Source organism: Psittacula echo, assembly GCF_963264785.1.
Source record: "Psittacula echo genome assembly, chromosome: 8".
Lineage (NCBI taxonomy): Eukaryota > Metazoa > Chordata > Aves > Psittaciformes > Psittacidae > Psittacula > Psittacula echo.
In genome coordinates this window covers 20,637,635-20,660,859 of record NC_137744.1, presented here as the reverse complement: position 1 = coordinate 20,660,859, position 23,225 = coordinate 20,637,635, and the positions used below count along the sequence as shown (strand labels likewise).

The window sequence follows — 23,225 nt, the reverse complement described above, 5'->3', positions numbered from 1 at the left end:
TACACAGAACTTTCCAATTTCATAGAATTCCGCAGTGCCTCAGTTATGGGCTTCATTTGCAGAGCTGATTAAGTAGATTTTTGCATCAAAAATGTAAATGTATACACACTTCTGATGCAAAACTCACTTTGCTAGAATGCTGTTATGTCTGCTGTGATACTGGCCTGTTTGCACTCAACAAATTTTTCTGTTACTGGAGCTTCACAGTACATTATGGCCTCCAAACAGACCCACTTGGGGATAAAGAAAACATCCTGAAAGTTATGCAAAATATTCATAACAAAATGCAAATACTGTTTATACTTTTCAGCATCTCAGTATAGCAACTCATATTCTAAACTGCAGCCAGCTAGAAGCTATATGGAAAACTTTTTTAATCAGTCTCTGTGCTGGATGCTGATATTGTTGTTTGTACAATAGATGTTGCATAAAGGGTGGGGCCAGCATCAGATATAAAAGTACCAGTTTTAGAGTTAAGATAGTGGGTTTTGATACATTTAATACTGACACATTCAGAATGAGATTAATTTTTACTGAGATTTTCTGAGAAGGGCATTCAGCCAGACAGGAGACTGTTTCCTCTGGGAGAGAGAAAACCTGTAGTTAAAGGATTGGATTTTAATTCCACCAATGTTAAATTGCACCAAAAAAGAATTTGGGCCAAAATAATTATTCACATCACACACTGCTGGGCAGTTATAGATTGATGTATTTACATTTTGCCAGAATAAGCAATGCCTTCTGAGAAATATAAACCTCTGCTTCTCTTACCCTTGCATCATTGATGAATACAACTCTTGTCATTGCTCACTGACATAGCAAACGTACCTCCTCTCATCCCTCCATGCATATTTACTTTGCTGTGTCCCTTGCACTAAGTAAAAAGTCCTCATTTAGGACGCAATGTTCTGTTTCCTGGCATGCTGCATCAATAAACTAATGACACTTCTGTCAGTTTCTCTTGAGGTCAATTCTGCCTCCTCAAGAGATGTCCATAAAACTGGCTATTTCTCTCCACTGTACCTAACTAAAACTCACTGATTCACAAAATTATTCTGGAGAGCGAGAAAGAGAAAAGTTGTATTGCAAAAGACTGTCAGCTTGTAGAAAAAGAAACACAGGAACCTATATGAATGTGAACTCCACCATATTAAGATCTTGTTCAGTTTTGCACCCATTTTTCAACTAGAGATAAGTAAGTATGTTTTAAAAGTATATACTAACATGCAGGGTTTCGCTGAGGTGAGGTCTAATTGTGTGAGTGAAGAAGGCTCATGAGGACCTAGTCTCACTGATTCAGTTTGCTGAATTCTCCCACACATTCTGTTGCTTTTCCAGCCTGAAAATGTGTAGTGCAGATGTTCACTGATAACTTCAATTTTCTCTCTGCAAAGGGCAGCAACCACAGTGGCAACTGAAATTATGTGGTGAGGCAAAAACTGATCGAGAGAACAGTGGATGAAACGCAGGGTAAAAGCAAAAGATTTCAGATTTTGTTCCACAGGTAAAAAAAACCAAAACTAGGCATCAGATCCTACCTGATCTTTCACATCTGCTCCTTTTAGACTCAGGCACCTGCAACTGATCTTCCATGAAAGAAATCTGATTAAAATCAAAAGGAAAAAAAAAAAAGTGACTGTGCTGGTATTGGATTGTACCAAAATTGCAGAGTATGTCTTCATTAGCAGCAAATGCTTTATTAATGTAGGAAAATTACTATACTTTATAAGGAAAATAACTCCATGAAGACAGATCTAGGTTTCATATAATTTGTTTCCTTGATTATACTACAGTAAAAATACAGTTTTGCTGACAAAGCAGAATTTACACTGAAGTCTTGCCCTCCTTAACCACATCAGCAGGACTGATGTCTCTTGCCTACCTTGATCAATGACATACATAAGCTGAAATTGGCAGGGAGCACCTCTCCTCAAATATAACAGTGTTCATCAATCTGGCTCAAACTGAAAACCAATAATGGTGAAATTAGTGAGCAACAACAAAAACCTGGTTAGGTGAATAATCCTACTAGTGTGCAACATCTAAGACTAATCGTGGCATAACTCTTCTATTGGGTATTTTAATAGTGTGCATAGATTTTATTCAAAGCCAAAATCTTCTAACAGTCCAACCAAACCAGAGACGTCAGAGATAGCATTCAGCAGATGCATTTTTGCTATACTGCAAGTTCTGTTCACTTTGCATCTAGTGTTTTAAATTTTGCTTCACAAGAAATGATGCTTGACCCCCAGATTTGAGTCTGTGTAGCTCATAGATAAGTAGCTGCAAGTCTGACTCACTTGTTGGACAACTCAAGGGAGCAGATCAAGAGACCTTTTACCTACTATATTAGCTCTGTGTCAAATGCAGGAATCAAGAACACTCAAAACACATTGTGAGCTGAAGGCAAACACAATAACAAAATGAATGGGAAAAGACACTTCCCTGATACAGTTCACTGAAACCAACAAAAATGAAGTTTATCCTTTTTAAATTGTTCCTTTGTGTAAAATGGATTATACCACCTATGATTTAGTGCTTCTTTAAATGGCTGCTGCTGTAAAAGTAAGATTAGAGAAATAACATTATTTAGGAAGAAAATATAACGACAGATGCAAAAAGCCCCCAAAAGCACCTGAAATCGTTTTTGCTGAATTATTTAGCATAACTATATTCTTGTCCCCTTTTGTAACTTGTGTCTACTCTAGTTTCTGGTTATCATAGTCTGAAAAAATTCCAGTCTAATGAAACACTAAGCCACCTCCCTTGAGCATGTACGGAAGTCCTACACTACAGGAGTATTTCAGTGGCAAAACAGCTTCTCCTGTTTCCACGTATTAAAAGGTTAGATACGTAATTCCATCTTATATTTAAGAAACATCCTTTAAATCAACTTTAGCTTTATATATTGGCAAGTGGCATTAGAGAAACATGCTTCCTAAGCCAGGCCTGGCTGTCTATAGCAGTGATTTTTGAAGAGACTGTATATGGCCACTGTCCAGAGTTGTGGGCTGAATTTTGCTAGTGAAGTGCTGTGGCAGTAACGCCTAAAGGTGACCACCAAATCACAGCAGGCAGGAAAATAATGATTATCATTTTAAAAATGCAATGCAGACATTTGGGACCCAGCTCTGGCTGACTGAGTGAATTAATCCCCACCCTTTGCCTTGCTCCCACAGGGGCACCTTTCACAGGCTGTGCAACAGTATTAACCTTAGGGACAAACATGCTGGTGCTTTACATTGCAAGCTGAAGGATGAGAGCTGAGCAACACCTTGTGTTAGATGATAAAACTAACCATATGCTCTGAGTTTGCTCCCTCCTTAATATAGCAGACTTTTTCTTCCTGCTTTCTCTTTGAGGCATTTAGGTATTTTCATTACTTTTTGAAACACCAGCTTTCATAAATTACTTTATAACACCACTTGATACGCATTTTGGTTCTCCTCATTATTTCTTTTCTATCATTTCTGGCGCTACTTGTTATGCCAAATGTTGTTTTCCAGTGCAAGTCATGAAGTTCCTTGAGATATTTTTACCAGTATAATTGAGAGCTGAGACTGACAGCTGATTATCACTATTCTGCTTCCTTCTTTTTGTTGATCCTTCACAATTAATAAGTTAGATGCTTGCCTCAACTTGCTTCAACTGGAAACAGATCTTTTCTACCGGTGTATACTTTGAATACACAGTTGGGCAGGAATGCTGTAATAAAGTAATTAAGAAGTTATGTTGCTGTGAATGACTGCAGATTATTAATTTTTGTGAAGTGACTGTACTGTGCAAACACAATGTAGATGATTCAAAACGCCCTTACATTACATTTGGCTATATTCACAGAACCTATGCCCAGGTTTGTGACAAAAAAATATAAACTTATTTTTAATCACTTGATACCACAATTAAACTTACCTTTAAGCTTCAGAATGTGAGTATTTAAATGCAGAGAACCAGCCTTCTTTTAGGAACCAATGAGACAAAAAAATTATGTCAGAAAGAAACACAATCTATCGGCATATAAAGGGTATTGAAGAAAACAGCAAGTTTCAAGAAACCCATGTAAATTAATATTCTCTATTTTTTTAACCATTTAATCAAACTTCAAGAATCAAAACTTAAATAAAGATAAATATTTATGTAGGCATTTGCAGATGGTTTGGGGAAATTTTTTTATATAAAGAAACCTTGCTTTTGATGGAGAACTTATCTTTCATTAAAGCTATAGATATGGATAATTATAATTTGACATATAGATGGGGAATGATTCTTAAGTCCACAAGAAAGCTGCCATTTATTTAATTCAGTTTCAGAGCATCAGCCTGAAATCAGCAGAGCCAGGCTTAATACATGACCCACACAGCAGCATTCAGATGATGGACTACGGTACATATAAACCGTTACTATAATAGTTCAGGTAACCAGTCTAACAATACTAAACTGAATGGCATTTTGGATGTCTGGTTTGGCATATTAACCAGACCTAAAGATCCAAATATGAGCTTATTAAGGCTCTCTATAAATTATGGAAGCTACATTTTGTATGTTATCACTGCCTAACAAAAATTTATGTGCTTTTGCATCTAGTAGCTCTTGAAGCAGGGTTTTGTTTCCCCTAACACCTGCATTTTAGCTTCTGGAACCAGTAGGTCATAAGAGGCTATAAATTACCTTCATTACCTTAATAATCAGAGGATTGCTGAATAAGCTGCATTCCATCATAACATAATCACATTCCAGCATCAGCATCAAGCTTTAAGACTTCCTACTGCTTATGAGGAACATGGTCTGAGTCAATCAATACAGAAAGCATTAACATTGTGCAACATACTGTATATGTAACAGAGACACTTGCATATCATTACAGCAGCAATATCTCAATGATAAACTTATGTATCTAAAGTGAATCAATACAAATTTTTGCTTCAAATAACACATGCAGGTCATAAACCTAGGACTAGTTTGTTGCATTTCACCTCAGTACATTACTACTTTGTGTTTTTTTACTTTCCACTGCAATTCACTGTTCAGAATTCTATGTGCCACTGCACGTAAACGGGTTTGCAGACTGACTACAGAAATCTGCTAATGTCTTACCTAGGAAAAGGGTGACAAAATGAATTTGGCTAAATTTATCTTAGACAATGCAAGAAACAATTCTTTGCCAACCTTCCAAAAATCAAGCTGATAACAGCATACTTGTGCAAGTTTTGCTAATCTATCTTAACTTTAAAGGTGACAAAATGAAAGTCATAGTCTAAGTTACATGCTGTAGATTAGCTGTTAGGCTAAGAATAGAATCAAAGGACCATCACCACCAGCTTTATGCTGTATCTATACACAGGGCTCTTGTATTGCATAGAATTCCCCCATATTGTTCAAGCTAAAAATCACCTCTTTAATGCCTTAACCTTTACAGCACAAAAGAAAACAGTAATATACAAACAAACTGCTGCAGTAACAACTGCCTGAGCCTGCAGTGTGAAACTGAGACTTGGAGGAAGCAACAGCTCCTTGCTTCTCAGGCAGCATCCAAGATACTAGATTCATTCCCTTCCCCCTGCTTTGTCCTTCTGCCCTGCTGGGAACTGGCCTACAGCAGCATCTTGTTTTCTAAAATGCCTTTCCAAGACCTGCCAACCCAAAGGCAAGGCATGCCTCCTGCAGTGCTCCAAAGGCAGACAACAGGACTTCCCAGGAGCACTGCTGGCTGAGCAGACAGCACTGTGCTCAGGCCCAGGGCTCAGCCCAATCTGCTGCAGGTGAGTGGCTGTGGGTCAGGGCTTCACTTGGGAAAACCTGGGTTAAAAAGTTAAAACCACAACAGAAGAATGAAGAGTCACTGCAGTACTGATGTGGATCTTCTTCCCACATCTTTCTCTTTCACTAGTATATTTTTCCTCCTGAGTGTTCCCAGCTATAACAATTCAATGCCAGCTTTTTCTGCTTTCCATTTGACAGTGAGATGTTTTACATCAGCATTTTTTTTTCTCAGAAAAAGAAAACTGAAAGGATACAGCTAAAACCTTTTCAAATCATCTCTCACTGCCTTCTGGGGGAAAACAAAAAGACTGGTTGTCTATCCCAACCAGTTTACACTTTGATTTTACACTTTTCATAAACAAGGAGTAAACAATTTATTTAGACTTAATGATGCTCTGACTACTGACTTACATGGCAACACTGCTACTGCTACTAAGCCTTATTCCTAACTGTCACCAACATCCCGTGGTGAGCTAAAATTCTCTGTGTTAAAAAAAAAACCCACAACCGTCGCAGAAAAGGCTATTCCTTGGGCAGACTGCTTGAAATTGTCTATGTTCCTCTCTTCCCCCTAAGTAACACACTGTCAGCCTTCTGCAGTTAGGCAGTCTGCAAGACTGATGTTGATTTCTTGGCGCGCAAGAATTCGAGCAGAACTCTGGACAGTGAGATGCAACGGAGAACAAAATACTCACACAGAAATATATTCAGTTGAAATGCAAGAACCCTCCTGGTTTTAACTTGTTCATGCTATCTGAATTTAATATTATTTCATTGATGTTTGCAAGTGCATTTCCTCTTGAGAAAAAGATGCTATGACTCTTTGAAGACCCATCACCTAGACACGAAACAGGCTATACAAAATATCGTATTACTGTATTTAAGGTGTTATATGGAACTCATTATATTTGCTTAAATTATCATTCATTGGAATTAAACCTATAGATTTTAATTAGTTTCAGGTAAAGTACAAATGACATTTACACACACATTGCCTATGATTAAATTAGCTCTTTCTAGGCTTAACAGAATTCTGAAATACTTCTGGAAGCAGAGTTTTCATTGGGCCATTCTTTTACCACAGCTTTCAAAATCCCACAATTTCATTGAAGTATAAGAGACCACTTTCAAAACATACTATGCACGGTGCCAAACTCATATAGCTAAATTTGCCCCTTGTTTTTCTGTTTGGTTTTAGTACTACTCATTACATGGAGCTCAAAGGCCTTTACACAGTTGTGCCATTACTTTTTGCCTTTGCAATCTCATTTATCTTCATGGTGGTGAATTCAGTCACTGAATTCTTATTAATTTTTTTATCCGGTCTGTGTTTTCTTTTTAGTTTGCAAATACTGCTGTGCTTTAAGTTACCATGTAAGTAAAAGAATATTACTTGAATAGGTATGGTATCAAAGTGTGGTACATTTAAGATGTCATTTGTTTAAATTTACAACTTTATTCACAGTTTATGATATATATACCTTTGGTTAACACTTGCTTTTATCTCTTTGAAGTAATCCTTTTTCCTTTCTACTATCCCAGTAGATAAAGCACGTTGGAGAAAGTGTGATCATTAACAATTTCTTCCACAAATGAAATAGTCTTCTGAGCCACTTGAGGGTACCTGCATCACTAAAGTGTTAAAACACTGACAGCCTGACATGAACCTCTAACACCACTGAATTGCCAGTGTGGTAATTATGCATCAAGTCATCCTTGTACTCTCAAGGACTGTTTAAAATCGCACATTTCTGACTGTTGCCGGAGTAACTTCTACAGATATGTGGATATGTGGGGTTGGTGTAACACCAGTGGAGAATTACAACTAGTTTATACCAGATGTGACCACTGCCGTATCAGGACCAGGTCTCATTTATCATCTCTCTTCCTTAAGGACTCAGGCACTTTAAAAAGCAGATCAGCAGTGACAGGGCTTTTCAGGCATCTGGGCCTCACAGATAATTTGCCCCTTAAGACTCAGAGATCAATTATTTCAATGGAAGAAAGTTGGGCACATTGCCCTTATCAAAACCTGGCCTGGAGACCTGGCTGCAGCACTGCCTCAGTGCAAGTCCCTCCACAGCAGTGGACTGCAGGCTGATGCAAGCACAAGAGCCAGCTAAATCAAAAAGCTCTGTGATTTTGTTAGCATGGTGCCTGAGATAACATCCTTTGCCTCTCAGATGGGTTTCTTAGGTTGGCCTTGATACTACACTAACACAAATAAACAGCTTTTAGTACCTTCTGAATTTAAGTGGCCTAAATTAGTGTGTGCTCACAGCACACAGGCAAAAAAACCCACCAAAACCCTCACATGGAATTTTCTTCTTAATCTTAAATTTCACACCTATCAAAAGGGATTCACTACAGCCGTTAAGTACTCATCAAACAATTCTGAGCAAATCAGTTCAATGTTTTTATAATTCAACTACAGGCCAGTAACGCTGACTTCCTTAAAAATTGTAGAAAAGCTGATTTTGAGACGGTGACCAGAAGAAATAATCGAGGGGAAAAGTATAGCTCAAATTTACAGACAATATCCACATGTAAGAAAGAAGTCTGTGTGGCAGATTGCCATAACTTGGTATCAATTATAAGTTATTTTACAGGATTTCTTAAGTATCTAAAATAATAACCACTGAGAAAGGTAGTAAGGTACTTGCTACTTGTTTCAGGACAAATTCTGCCTGCCAGTGTCCCAAAGGCAAAAATAGCTGAGAGGATGGTGGGAATCCCAGACTCCCACACTAGAAAGTCAAGAACATTTACCTAAAAATAAGGAATAAGAATATGGTATATGTAGGAAAAATCACTACATTTTTCTTAATCATGACAATCATATAATTTACATTTATAGCTGGTACTTTGAAGTTTTCATTGTTTTCCGTATTAATCCCATAAGAAAATAAATCTCTACTGCTTCAGCATATATCAAACAGTGCATTCCAACCACAGTTCAATTCATTAAAAATAAAATGGTGCTGTTGACCACCCCTTGGCATATCTTTTCCACACAGAAAAAGTTACTTAAGAAGTGTTGCATCAACATGGCTGATCATATTCATTAGAATTCCATTAATGAACCTTAATCACTTAGCTCAGAAATTCCAAGTGCTCTCTCTATATGGTTGTGCAGTGCAGTCAGTTATGGTGACATCATGAAGCTGTTTACGGTGCAATATACAGTTTTGAAGGTAAAAGTCTCTCAAGTTTCTATTCCACTAAGACCATTTTGTGACCAAGTGAATTAAGTAATTTGGTCAACACCACCAGCAACTGTCTGACTATGGGTCTGTCTTAAAAAGCCTGTACTGGAATCCAGCCACTTAAAATAAATATGGACCCATGGAATTTGTTTAGTGATTCCCTTTTATTGTTATTTTTGTAAAAATAAAATGGTATCACCATGATTTAACGCTTTTTTGTTTTTGTTTTTAATTATACACTTTCGGGATGATTTTGGATTTAAAGTCCTCCTCCCATCAGAAAAAGGTACTTTTTTCCCCATATTCAAGTCAAATACACTTGACACCTCAGAGAAAAAATACAGAGATCCATAAAAAGTCAGCAAGCTAAAATGGAAAGTAATTTCAGTGTGAGAATTTCATATAACAAAACGAGATTTGGAAGTGATGGTACTCAATAGGTAATAACCACTATAAACAAGCAAAACATTGGTGCACCTAGCAAAATCATGTTATGGAGATCTTTATTACAGTTTTCAGAATACATGAATTAACAATGGCCAGGCTGTGATTTCATCAAATTCCTATTTTAAACATTACATACAAACACAGAGCTGTTTAAAAAATAGAAATGCATGAGTTTTGTCACCTTTTTTTTTTTTTTTTTTTCTTTTTTTTTTTTGTTGGCATCAGGAGTCATGAGACTTTCAAAAGGAAAACCAAATGGTGCATGATAGCAGACCAACTAAACTGCAGTAGATTATTGTTCACATTCTGTGGCATATGTATCACCTCAAACAGTGCTAAAAGAAGCACTACAAAACCAAATCCTTCTCCTTTAACATCCTTCTAATGATATCAGTGAGTGCTGAGTGACAACTTGCAGGACTGCAGAATTCACAGGCTTACACAACTCCCTCTCTTGTGCACAAAAGCAATACGTGATCTGAAACAGAGACACCTGAAGCTGAGGGATTTGGCTTTATCTGCTTTGATTTTTGTTAATTTATTTACATCTTGTGTGCATGCGTGTGCATGTGTGTATGTACTGCAGAGGAAGAGATGTCGAGGTTTCTTACGATACCTATTTAAAACTGAATAACTTGCAGATACAGTATGGCACATGAGAGGTGGGCTTCACACTGCTTCATCACTTAGCGTTTGTTGCGCCTGGCCTCTCAGCAATTTGAAGGCAGACATTAAAGTATAATTCAGCCAAGCCTTTGTTTAATGGATAAGAAGCAATCTACATATATAGGTAAGTTTGCTCCCACAGAACTATTACCGGCTTTAAATATTTACTAGCTATATCATTCTCAATGTAGGAAGTACTAAATTCACCCATCAAAGCAGGATTTGCCTGAGGGATGCAAAAGCTGAGCATTGCAAAGTTTTCTTAATGAAAGCTATAGGAGGATTTCCAGAGCCAAACCTAAAACTCAGCCAGATTCTCAGTTTTGCAAACCATTTGTATACTGTGGGATGAATTTAAAGTAGGTCACTGATGAATTGTGGTTTGGATAGAAACCATGAAAACATTACATGTTTTTACAGCATTTGTCTGAGGTAGTACATATACCACACACAAAAATGCAAAAATATACAGATATTTATAACTATTTGCATATTACAGAAGGGAACTATGGGAATTCTTGTATTTGTATCTCAATTTTCCAGAAAGAGCAGATAATTTTAGATAACATTCTTCATATTGACCACAGTTGTCTAAAAGCAGAACAAATTAATAATAATAGTATTTCTGGGAATACTTCCTGAAGCTGTTTGTCAATGCCCTCCGAGGCACTAATTTTCTTTTGGCTTTAGCATCAGTTCATAATATGATTAACACTTAAACCAAACATCATTTAAGTGCTGGGAAAGGAGATTTGTTGAATCACAAACAAACATACATGACAAACTGTGTTGCACTTTTTTCTCAGTAAATCAGAGGAAACTTGAGCAGAAAATGCCTAGTGTCTTTACATTTCTGATCTGTACAGCCAGTAGTTAAGCAACAGAGATGTATATTTGTATATGATTTAAACATTTCATTCCCACACCAACTGCAAATTTAGTTCAATTCATTGCAAAGGTAAGAGTATCTTCCTCTTAAATAAACTAAGAAATGTAAACAGTGTAACATCAGAACAAAAAAAGCCTCTTCAGTACTTGTACCTGGTAAAATGCGAATGCAAACGGATGTGCTGGTATATTGTTAACGCCATGTCTCAGGGGACATATAGAGAAACATAATCAGTGAGAAATTTATGTACGAACCCTCCAGCGATTTTCTTTCTGGGATTACTTTGAATACAAATATAATTTAACTGATATAGTTCATTTTCTTTAAAATTAGAAAATAAGGCAAGTGCATTTCTGAAAAAGGTGCTACTCTTCTACACTTCTAGATAAACATGTGACACCTCTGAAAATTAGAGCAAGAATAAAAACATTAAAAATATCTGCAATTTAATATAGACTGAAAAACTATCAAAAGACAAAGTGACCAGCATCAATTTCAGAAAATATTTTAGACTTCATAAATACGAGCACCCTATATTTACATAAATTATCTTCTAAACTAGTTTTCCTTTGAAAGACACTTTTGTTCTAACAGATATGTCCATTAAATTATATAAATGTTTCAAATACGAAAAAAATAGTAGTAAAATAGAAGCATCAGGTGATGTTATTTTGGATTTGCCTTTTGTATTTTTTTTCCCTAAGATTTGGTTCTTTAAAATCTGTAGTCAGCTTTCACAGAGCTTAAAGGAAAAAAATAACCACCCATGGAAATTAAAGATCGTGCAATAATTATTACTGCTACAGTATAAAGATTCTGTTGTGAGCTTTTGAGTTTGCACATATAAAGATTATACCAATACTTGTAAATCCCAGCAAAACACTCATTTTGAAATCTGAATTCTAATACACTGTTGATTGTAGCACAAATTTATACAGACATTATGAACCTAATCCTTTTAAACTGGCTTTGTACATTAAGCACATTTTTATAACTGTAAATGTAGTAGTTCCGTTTTAGGAGGTTATGCTTCAACACAAGGTTGATGTTGACCTTACACAAAACAGGATATAATTCTTTGTATCTGTTACTGATGAACAGGGAGACAGAATCCTGTTGCATGCATTCTGTTTTTCCTGAAGTACCATAAAACTCTTCAGTTTGTTACTAAAACCACAAAAAACCCCAAAGAGTTTAGGAAGAGTAGTAGTTGACAGCACACATTTCACTAGGCTTCAGTCATATTCCTATGTTTAGAGATACAGCAATGGGCAAAGCCCATTTCCTTTGAATACAGTAAAAATTCTTTCAATACTAGATTGAAAAGGAGCTGAATCTTTTCTTACAATAATTGGAGATTGACCACTGTAGTTTGAAACTGTGAGAACTTATCCCAAACTAGTCAGACAGTCTTAGGAGTATCTTACCACAGAAGCAAAAAGACTACTGTACAAAGATGCTTGGCTCAAGCAGTAGTGCAAAGTTACACTGCCCCAGGATCAAATGCTCTTCTAGAGCTAGCAGTTTGTGCACAGAAAACAATGGGACACCTTACCTTTCAAATATGCTTTATAGAACATTAGAAAAAAAAGTTCCCCATAACATCAGGCAATAAACATCAGTGAAAAGCAATAATAATTAGAGAACAAGTGCCATCTGCTACACAGGATCCTATTTTTCTTTAAATATCATAGCTGAGCAACAGGAGTAGTTCCGCTGGAACCCCCACTTACAATCCTCCATCCCATCCAGATAAGCAACGAACCTTTAGTGAAAAGGATGGTGAAGACTGCCCTGCCCACCAAACACATTGTACATTCAACTAGAGTCTGGGGAGAAAAGGGAACTATAGTTTTTCATTGAGTGACAGAACATACACAGTGTCAGCTACTGAACTGACTGCTCACCTGAGGTACTGCAGTGCAAGGGGCATGTGTACAAAGTAGAATGGGAGGAGCTTCCCAAAAAATCAGATTGCTGCAATCATTGATCACTGCTATAGAGTGCTCCAGGTAGAAAATCTGTTCTTAGCTGCTAAACCCTCAGCATTAAAATCCATCAGTAGAGATCCCACTACATTTTTTACCTGAGAAACAGAGGAAAAACTCAGAGGCAGTTCTGAATAACTTCATAATGTAGCTCATCTCTAAAAACCTACACAAAGGTCTTTTTAGAGTAATTAAAATAGGACAATCATTATTTTTCCCCAAATATCTTTATAAAGAATATATAAGTGCATTATTAGAAAAATCCCTCCTTAGATACAGTTAAAAACATATCCTGCCCTTGATACCATTCAATTTTGGTAAAATCCTATGCTCTGTTCCATTTAAATTCATTTAGCAGTGATAAGTAACTATACATCATCATCTCACCAAACGTGTAGATACGTGGTATATCCTATGTGCAGCCAAAATAGCTGAATCCACCAGGCTTTACACTGAGATAAGGTTTTCAGCAACCTGACTGGGGCTATGCATTGCTTTTTATGGTTACAAAACACATTGTGATAATGTAGACCAGCTCATCTCTGAATTTATTGACATTCAATTTTATTATTTTATCCTTTCATGTCCAAATCAGAACTGCAAATGGAATCCACAGCTGTATTCTTCCAACAAATCCGTAAGAACAAATTTTCTTACCCATAAAAAACATAACCTAAAAACCCCCAACTCTGTTCATGGAAGTTGCCATCTTTAAAGAACAAAAAAACTCAGGGACTGTTAAAAAAAAAAACAACAAAGAAAGAACATAAGAAAATAAGAAATATATCGTACTGCTTAACACTGTTTACAGATCTTGGTAGTTGGGGTGATAAGATACAGTATGTGGATTACTTAGCAATAGCTTTTAAAATACATAATATTTATACATCTTCCCATGTACTCAACACCAGTATTCCTTTATGATCATTGCCAATTTGTATGATAAACTCTTTTCAAAGTATATCCATTTAACTGTAAATAAAACAATTCACTAATTCTTTGGCATCAGAAGAATCATACGGCTGCAATTGTTCCATTGTGGCGAGAACGAGACCTTTCCAAAGTCACTCGTCTGTTATCTGCAATACAAAGAGAGGAAAAAAGAAATCACTGTAAGATCTGCAATACGGATAATGCAATGTCAAGAGGTTTTCAAACAGCCCTGAAAATCATTTCAAATGATATGTAAATAAATAACTAAGAGACTGGATCAGAGAAGTTTCACACTGCAGCTGCCAGACTGAGTTCAAGAGTTCTGCAATCAGTAAGAAATTACTTTCTCAATCAGAGAAGCTGGGTGATAAAAGCATAAGGAAAATCCTGAAACATTGTCCCCTTGGAAACAGCACACAATAACTCAAATTCTGGGTAAAAATCTTATTTTATAAACAATTATGCTCAGAAGCTCTGGAAAAATACATTAAGTTTCATGAGAACATACTGACCAGTGTGGTGGTGAAAAGCCTACAAGTACAGAAGCACTAACACCAACATAATTTGGTACACAGTTAAAAATAGAACAGTTAAATCAGCCACTTCCTAAGCATTTCCTGATCGTGCAATGTGAACAACTTTTAGTATAAAATATTACACAGTAATTATTGCAATGAATAATAAATGTCTCTATCACAGTAAAACAATTGTGAAGTACCAGCCACAGGCCTAAATGCCTTTAGAATAAAACCTTAAAGCAATGAACACACACACACACACATACACACACACACACACAAAAAAAAAGGGGCAGAAAATTAACCCCACTTTGTATGTGGTCCTGCCACACAAATTTTCTTTACTTTTTTGGGGGGGATGACTGCTTACTTTTGACCTTTTTCATTCTCTCATATCATATTCATATTGCTGCTCTTTGCATGAGTACAGTATCTACATTGCTACAGCATCAGGGTTTCACAATATGTCTGGAACTCCTCCATAGCATTGGGATATTCTAAACCAACAGTCACTTCAGAAGCAGAGTCTGACAGACAAACTGCAGGCAGGCAGGTTTTCTCAGCTGGTTCCCAAATGAGCTGATTTAGCTGTGTTCCCAGCATGCACAGACTGGAACAGCATGTGTTCCTGGTTCTCTGTGGGGAAGCGCTAAACTTGGGTTGAGGCTGAAGGTTCAGGCATAAAGCATGAGATCTCAACACATGTGACAGGTAGAAATACATTCTTGGAAAAAGCTGGCAATGGAATGTCTCTGTCACAGAGCCCCAGGAAAGGTTACAGCAAAGACCAGTGTGAGATCTCACTAATGTACATAAATACCTCTAAGGTGAAAGGGGCTGGAGCCAGGCTCTTTGCAGCAGTGCCCAGCTGGAGGACCAGAGGCAACAGGCACAAACTGGAACAGAGGAGGTTACTCCTGAGTATCAGGAACCACTTTTTTATTGTGAGGGTGACTAAGCACTGGAATGGGTTACCCAGGAAGATTGTGGAGTCTCCCTTAGAGATACTCAAAACCTACCTAGACAGAATCGTGGACAAGTAGACCTAGGTGACCCTGCTTGAGCAGGGCATGGACAAGGTGACATCCATAGGTCCCTTCCAGCATCAACCAGTCTATGATTCTGTTCTAAGCTAACAAAGCCAGAAGTGGTCCAAGCACATTAAAGAAGGTTCTGGAGAAGACAAGGAAGTCACCTCTGCAATCTGTTCCCAGAGAAAGAACAGAGGATGACTGTGGAGATCGCATGGACTCTGCAAAACCAACCTTCTTTTTCCCTGTTCAATGAGTGTCTCCAATGCTATAGGGAATTAACAGCTCCTTTAGCAAGATTATTAGTTCTTTTTATAGTTCTGCCTTGCCTCCTTTTCTTAATGAATCTATCCATGCATAAAGTATTCAAATTACCCTAAGTCAATCTCTTTTGCATGGGAATAAATCTCTACACTGGTTGCAGTGTCAGTAGGCACTGGAAATCAAAAGATAGAAATGCTGTCTAAAACCCAAAAAGCAAAATTATTAACTCAGCTGTGCTGCAGTTCCTCTATGACAATGAAGCAAAGAGTCTAATGGTACTTGCTCTCACTGGGGAGAAGCACCTTCACCAGTGGACTATTTCTTGCTTTAATTTCAAGATTATTAACTGTAGAGGTTAAAAACAGACTAAGAGAGTCTAAAACCTGCTCATTTCTTCATATTTGGTTATTTTCAGATTTTTCTCCTTTCTGTTTTGGGTTTGGTTGGTTTATTCCATCACGGTAGAGGCATTTTCTGCAAATGACAGTTCAGTTCCACATGTAATTGCACAATGGAGCTGGGACTTAAACACAAAACTGTAAAAGCTAGAAGCATTATCATTTCTTCAGCTGTTGGAGAACAAACTATTTTCTCAATTATGAGAATTGATCTATTCTTTTAAATTATTTCCAGTTTTTAAATGCAAGTAATTATATTTTCTATCTAAAATCTAAAAGATTCAAGACAGACAGGGAAGAACCACAGGTTCTTCCAATCAAGGAAACTGAGGTACAAAGGTTCAGTTATTATCAGTAAGAATCTAGGTCAGCAGTTGCAAGAAATTTCTTTGCCAAGCTTACAGTGCTTCATGGTGACTCTTACTAAAGGAAAAGCAGGTAGGATATAAATTACACTTTGATAACATTTTCAGTTCATTATAAAAAATGTGAGGATTAGATTTATATACTATTAATGTGAAAGCTTTAATGTATCTGAAAATTTTGGAGGTAAAACTGAAGTATTTCTTCTTTATAAAGAGAGCTATTTTATTCAGTGGTGGATTTGCAAGCCACCTTGTGTGTGTGTGTGTAGATTTACACCTGGTTAAAAAATGAAACATTAGGATGTGTACATATATATAGAGATGTATACAGGCTCCTTCACTAGATGTAAACTGTGCTTGTGTATTTATAAGTATATGTATAAACATATCCATTAGGTGAAAACAAAGGGTTTCGTATTAGGATCAGGAAGTGGCTTGGGCTGGTATTTCAGTGACTCGAGCACAAGCTTTTAAAATCATGACGTTTATAATGCTTTCAACATATACACTCAGTTATCTCCAACAGCTGTATTTACTTTTATTTATGTTACAGACCATACTGAACAGAACACAAAATAAGACTGGCTTATAAACATGACTGTGACTATTCTAGCATAAAACTACATGTAACATCAATACATGGTAAAACTATTCACTTGTATTGCAGAGGAAGGGAGGGAAAATAAAAGGCAATAGCAGGAAGCTAACAGTATGTAAAATTAAGCCCTAAATCATTGCCAAAAGTCTCAGGTCTACACTTCAGAAGCATGTAAAAATTACTAGAAATCATGGTAACAGGTTCTGCATGTATCAGTCACATTTTCTGGGTAACCCATATACCCATGCAGTTGAAAACTTTGTTTCTTTAATGTCAGAAGTCCATGTAGGAAACATCCACAATGCTCCTATTACAGACATTACAGTCTATCTCAAAAATGATACGTGAACTTAAGGTGATCTCTCAATCAAGTAACAGACCTTTTCTTGTTGCAGTAGAAGGTAAAGCAAGGAAGGCTTAAAACAGGAACAAAGCATATTTTTATTTTATAAAATAATCTTCATCTTTTAGCTCCTTGGATCAAATTCAAATGAAGCAAATACAGCATTAAGAGCTATGACATTTCCTTTTTAGCATATATAATACTGGAATATAATCTTGACCATACAAACTTTATACCTACATTGGAAGAAATAAATGGACTTTGTTATAACAACAATTACTTGCTCAAGTGTTTTTGTACTCAACATAGTACCAAGATGGGAATAAGTGATATCGAAAACATTCAAGATACTTGTAGAGACGCTTTAGATACGTACACATGATTCACCATGTAACATGAATCTACTGATGTAAAAAAAAAAAAGCAAACCTACCAATAAACTTAGTGTATAAGTACAATAAATATATGCCATAAAGCAAGCAAAAAAATCTAAACAATTATTTTCAGACAATATATTTTAATTGTATGGAATTTGCCAACTTCACCTTTAAGACCTTCTCCTTATACTTCGTATGTATTAAGCATTAGAAATTACAATTAACTAAAACCACACTGGTAGGGGAGAGGAAAATAGTTTGCAAAAACTATGCTCTGTAAAATGTATTTTTCCTTTCCTCAATGCTCCTTCATTAGTTCTGTTATTAAAAGAGAAGTCTCAATAGCTGCAACAGTTTTATTAACTCCGTAGCTTGTTATCACGTTAAAGTTATACTAGAAGAAAAATTAATGGTCTTTTGCAGAACACTAACATTAAGTGACTTCTCCATTTTGTTTTCCTCTTATCCTTTCCTCTAGGTAGTAACTTTGTGCTCTCTTAATTATAAACCTCACTTTATATGAGCAAGCAATGCTGGTATCAATATAGATGTTGTGCAATCGAACGGATTGGTCATGACACTGAGATATCTGATAATAGGAAAAGACAAGAGTCTACAAAACCATTCCTCGAAGGGGCTCAACTGGAATCTGGATTATTCTGTAATAACCACAAAAAAGATCTCTCTCTGACATGGCTTATATTTAAAATTATAAATGTATTATAAACTGCTACCTTGGGCTTGGTACCCTAGGTGACTAATTCTCCAGGATTTTTCCAGCCAGTTAAAGCATGGAAAGTGTTTCTTTGTGCCTTAATTACTGCAGTCAAGTCAATCAGTGGACTGATTTTGAATTCTTAGTTCCTTGCAGTCTTTCTTAGAGTGCTCATCAGCAGAGTATGTAAGTTCCTCCCTATGTAAATAACTGCAGCACCCCTTGGCTAGCATTAGAAAACCAGCAATAACAAACTCCCAGAATCACACAAACTCTCACAAACCCAATAGCCAAACATGACTGATGCAGATAATTACTTTTTGCCCTTTTTTGAAAGCAAAAGGTTGAAACATTAATCTATATGCAGAAAGCAAAGCACCTAAATGTTGTAAGAGAAAGGGCTAAACAGAATATTGGGGGCATCAGGAATAAGTACTACCAGAACTATTCTGCATTCTTCAAAGACAGTGGTTGCAGGACCCCTATACCTGAACAACATGTATTTTAAAGGATGTCTTAGTTAATAAGCACTATGTTAATCAAATTAATAACAGACTAATTTGATTATGTTAATGTTAAACTGGAAGAGGGGCAGCTTACAGCACAGGGTGCTCAGCTAGCAACCCTTGTGCTGGAGCACAAGCTGGAAGGCATAACTGCAGTAAGAACTCTGAAATGCTAAATGTATTTAAAGAACTCACACCGTTAACTTGCACAGTCACCACATCTTTGTTCTTTTTCCTTTTTTACCCTTTTTCTCCTTCCTGACTGATGTCCCCAAGGTGAAAGAATTAACCCTCCCATAGCTGACAATAATGAAAGGTGTTTAAAGCACAGGGAAAGAAGGTACTAGCTTGAGTTGACTTTAAAATGACCATATGAAGAAGGTAGAACATTTGAAAATGAATATTTAACATTTCATCTTTTGGAAACAATTTTGACTATGCAAAAGATGCAGAAATGCATGCTGCAAGGGAATTTGTATTGCCTATGCCTTCGGGAATCAATGGAAGCATTTCCATCAAACATTTATTTATTCAGTCATGGAAAATTTTGTTCACTAGGAAATTCTACTGAAACACATTTTGTTTTCATCAGCAACCCAAGAGAAAAGAGCTCACGCAGTTCCAGGTATTTCAGCAAGCACCACAAACATGTAACATGGAAAAGATAATTTCCTGTAAGTACAGAATGACTACGTAAAAAATGCATAAGCTGGTCATTTAAGAACATTTTAAATGGATAAACTGTCACAATAGATGATAATTCCAAGGAACAAAGAGTGCATCTGTGATGGCACTGACACTTCTTTGGATAAAGGTGGAAATCTGACTTGCATTTTACAAGTGTCACTTTTTTTCTGACAGATACAACTATTTTCTATATCGTGTCATTGATCAAAACTGGGACAAGTTAGAATATATTTAAATCACTGCAGCTTGGGTAGCCTCTAGTTTTCTCTTGGAGCCATCTCTGCATAGGTAAAACTGAAGCCAAGTTACAATGTCATCTGAGGTAACAGTGTATTATCAATTGCTTTCAAGAGCAAGCCATGACAAGAATTAACTTTATTATCTTTGTTTATTGACTGCATGCACCTTCATCAGCTTGGATTACCAACAATGAAAGGTAAATCTATTTGGAAAATGGAATTGATGGAACATAAGACAGAAGTAAAATTGATATAGTGTAAACCAGCAGGGAAGCCCATCAATCCCCAACATGTCCTTAACAGCTGCAGCTGAACACTGTTCTCTCTAGTGCCTGGCCTGTACCTATGACACTATTAGAAAATACCAACTGAGAAATAAGCTACTCAGGGAAATTAAGAGCTTCAAAACTGTTGTTGGTGTCTAGAACAAAGTCCTTTTGCGCAACAGCACTTTAAGAGAAAATAGCTCTCCTAACCTCAATTCTGTTAAGTTTCAGTCCATCTCTGTGAGATTTGATTTCAAATTGATCTTTCAAAATGGGTGGCCTATATAGAAAAAAAAGCAATGAGTTAAAAATCAGTTATGGGAGAAATGCTGCCAAAATAACACCTCAGAAAGGACTTTCTGCAATAGACAGCACTTTCCAGAAGATTTTTATTGCAAATAAATGAAACAAGCAAATAAAATAGTTCTCTAACTAGGTTAAGGAAACTGTGCAGTTAATATGTTTTCTTTTAATCTTTTAGTTTTTTAAACACTTATTTCAACCTCAACAGACACCCTACACACACCTGGCAAAATCAGAACTAGACCCTTTATAACCAACACATGGGATCAGTTCACATTCATTCAGATTTAATATTTTTGTAACCAAAAATGAGAAAAGATCAAGAATACCAAGCGATATAACATCCCTCGTCTCAGCTTCCCCCCCCCAACTGAATCTCTAATGCTTGACAACCAAACTTACACAACAGCTAAACTGGTTATTTTAGCATCAATTTCAAAGAAAACATTTAGGTTTCAAGCAAACCCTGTCACTGTGAGATCAAATTCTATAAAGACTGGTTTGGTTTAGGTCCAACCCCAGACTTCCATGTGAAAGCCGAGTGATAACCTCAGCATATACACAGTAGATGTTATTATGATGGAGGAAAAGAAGCCCACCCTTAGGCCAAAGAAACAGTAGGTTTAGTTTGCTTTTTAAAGCCCTCAAAACCAGAGAGCACATGTAAATGGCTGAAACACGTGAATTATAAAGGCATCATGTGTTGACCTTATAATAATTAAAAACCTATACTGTTAACCTGTGAGCAGGATGTTTATCAATATATTGATAAGTAAGAAAAGGTGTTGAAGAATAAGAAAAGGTTTTAGAAGAAATGAGTAAGAAAGAAAACCCCAATGAGTCTGTGTAGCTGTTCAAGAGATTTTTAGGATAGAAGAACTGCAACAGACTTAAGAGGACATCTCTCAAGATTGCATGGCTCCTCCTCAGGAAAAAGCAGACACACCTCTCCTGAGTTATTTGCACAAGTCAGGAGTGCCAAAATTATCATCATAATGTAGTAAGCACTAAGGCAAGACAGATTTGCATGTAGATACCTGTTCTCTTCAAAAATATTTGATTCAAAAGTGTTAGTTATTTAGATTCAAAATTTAGCCAAGGTTGGATGGGGCTTGTAGCAACCTGGTCTAGTGGACGGTGGTTGGAACTGGATGAGCTTTAAGGTCCCTTCCAACCCAAACCAGTCCGTTCTTCTGTAACACACAGCACCTTTATTTTAAGAAGTTTTCCAGACCAGCCTACATACACAATTTTTCATTGAAAACAAATATGGATGTTTGGGTTCTTTTTAACTTGCTAAATCAAAGTTGTTACTAGCCAGAAGCACTGTAGCACAGAGCGTGGTTTAAAATAAAGACAGCTAAAGGATTTAAGTCCTGACACTCAGATTAGAAGGGAAGGACATGTCTAATCTTACTGCTGTCATTCACACCTAGCTTGCTGGGCACTGTTAATCGCAGCCCTAGAGTTGTACGAAAATGCAGAGAAAAACGATTTATGTTCTATGTGTTATACATAAAAATGCCTCAAAAATGAACACTGTGAGAAGTTTTAATGTTAAATGACTTGTGTGATGACATTTACTAACAGCGCAACCCAGCTGTGACCACAGTCAATACAGTACGGGAACACAATAAAAGGAACACTTTTGCAACCAGAATCGAGGATGTTGACCATCTGTATCACAATTCCATTAAGCAAATAGATACTTGTCCTATTCAGAGCTGAAGAGAACCTAACAAAGCTAAGTATTTATAGAACAAAAATGGGTTTGTAAACCCTATTTTCAAGTAATCTGTTTAAAATAAATTTTACTATGGCTTACTCCAGGCCTTAAAGATTTAAAAACCAAAAAAGAATTAGTGCAATAAGCCAAGATTCCTTAAACCTTTAAATGATCTATTTAATATTTTAATTTGACTTTGCTTTCTTTCTTAATAGGACCACTTGGGATATGTATTGAAAGCTCTTTCACAAGAGCTGCAATGGAAAAGCCTTAGTTTGAGACAACACATGCCTGCCTCAGGGGTTACAAGACAAATCAATCTATTTTTCTCCTTTCCTCCAAGGATAATTGGCCTTTAAAATTACAGAGGAAAATAGGCCTTCATGTCAGTACAGTGCAGGCACATATACAGCCATTTTCCATTTCTTTTTCACTTTGGATTCTCAGCTGAGAACTAAACTTACAAAGGTGAGAAAACAAAAAGAAGATGAAAAGGAACGACTGCATCAGTTCAAATCCTCTCCAGTGACAAGCAGCCCTGTGACCAGCATCTGAGCCTGGCATTCACTGAAACCTGCTATGAATAGCTGTCATTTTCCTACTCAGTACTGTTTTATTCTTTTTCATGGTAAACTTTACTTGTATTTTTGTGTCAGCCTGTACTGCTGGCATTCACAGAGATTTGTCACAGAATTCAGTTAAACTGAGAAGTTATAATTATTGCTTCAGTTCCCAGACAATCTCACACAGTAATACTGATTTTTACCTCATCTTTACGAAATTGCCCCTTTCAAGCAGCAATCACGGCTCTGAGTATCCCTACAATCCTTATGCTGCACTAGGCACACAATCGTGTATGAACTCAGCTTCAGACTTTGAATGCTGTTAAATTTCATATAGTAAATTTTAATTCTGCTAATACATTGTTTCAAAGCAGTGAAACTCAGTCGACAGCCTTCCTGTTTTTCTGCTTGGTATTCAACGTGATTTGTAATACATT

The 23,225-nt window shown here is 36.6% G+C and overlaps 1 protein-coding gene across 2 annotated transcripts in view; it reads right to left on the bottom strand.

The window, feature by feature from the left end:
- Window positions 1-13,499: 13,499 nt before the first annotated feature.
- DIAPH2 (diaphanous related formin 2) overlaps window positions 13,500-23,225 on the bottom strand; it is a 231,741-nt gene continuing 222,015 nt past the window's right edge. For both annotated transcript variants that reach the window (XM_080624841.1, XM_080624842.1), the window contains one exon: window positions 13,500-14,035. In XM_080624841.1, the coding sequence (XP_080480967.1) occupies window positions 13,971-14,035 (65 nt within the window). In that variant the 3' untranslated portion in view covers window positions 13,500-13,970. The remainder of the gene's footprint in view (window positions 14,036-23,225) is intronic.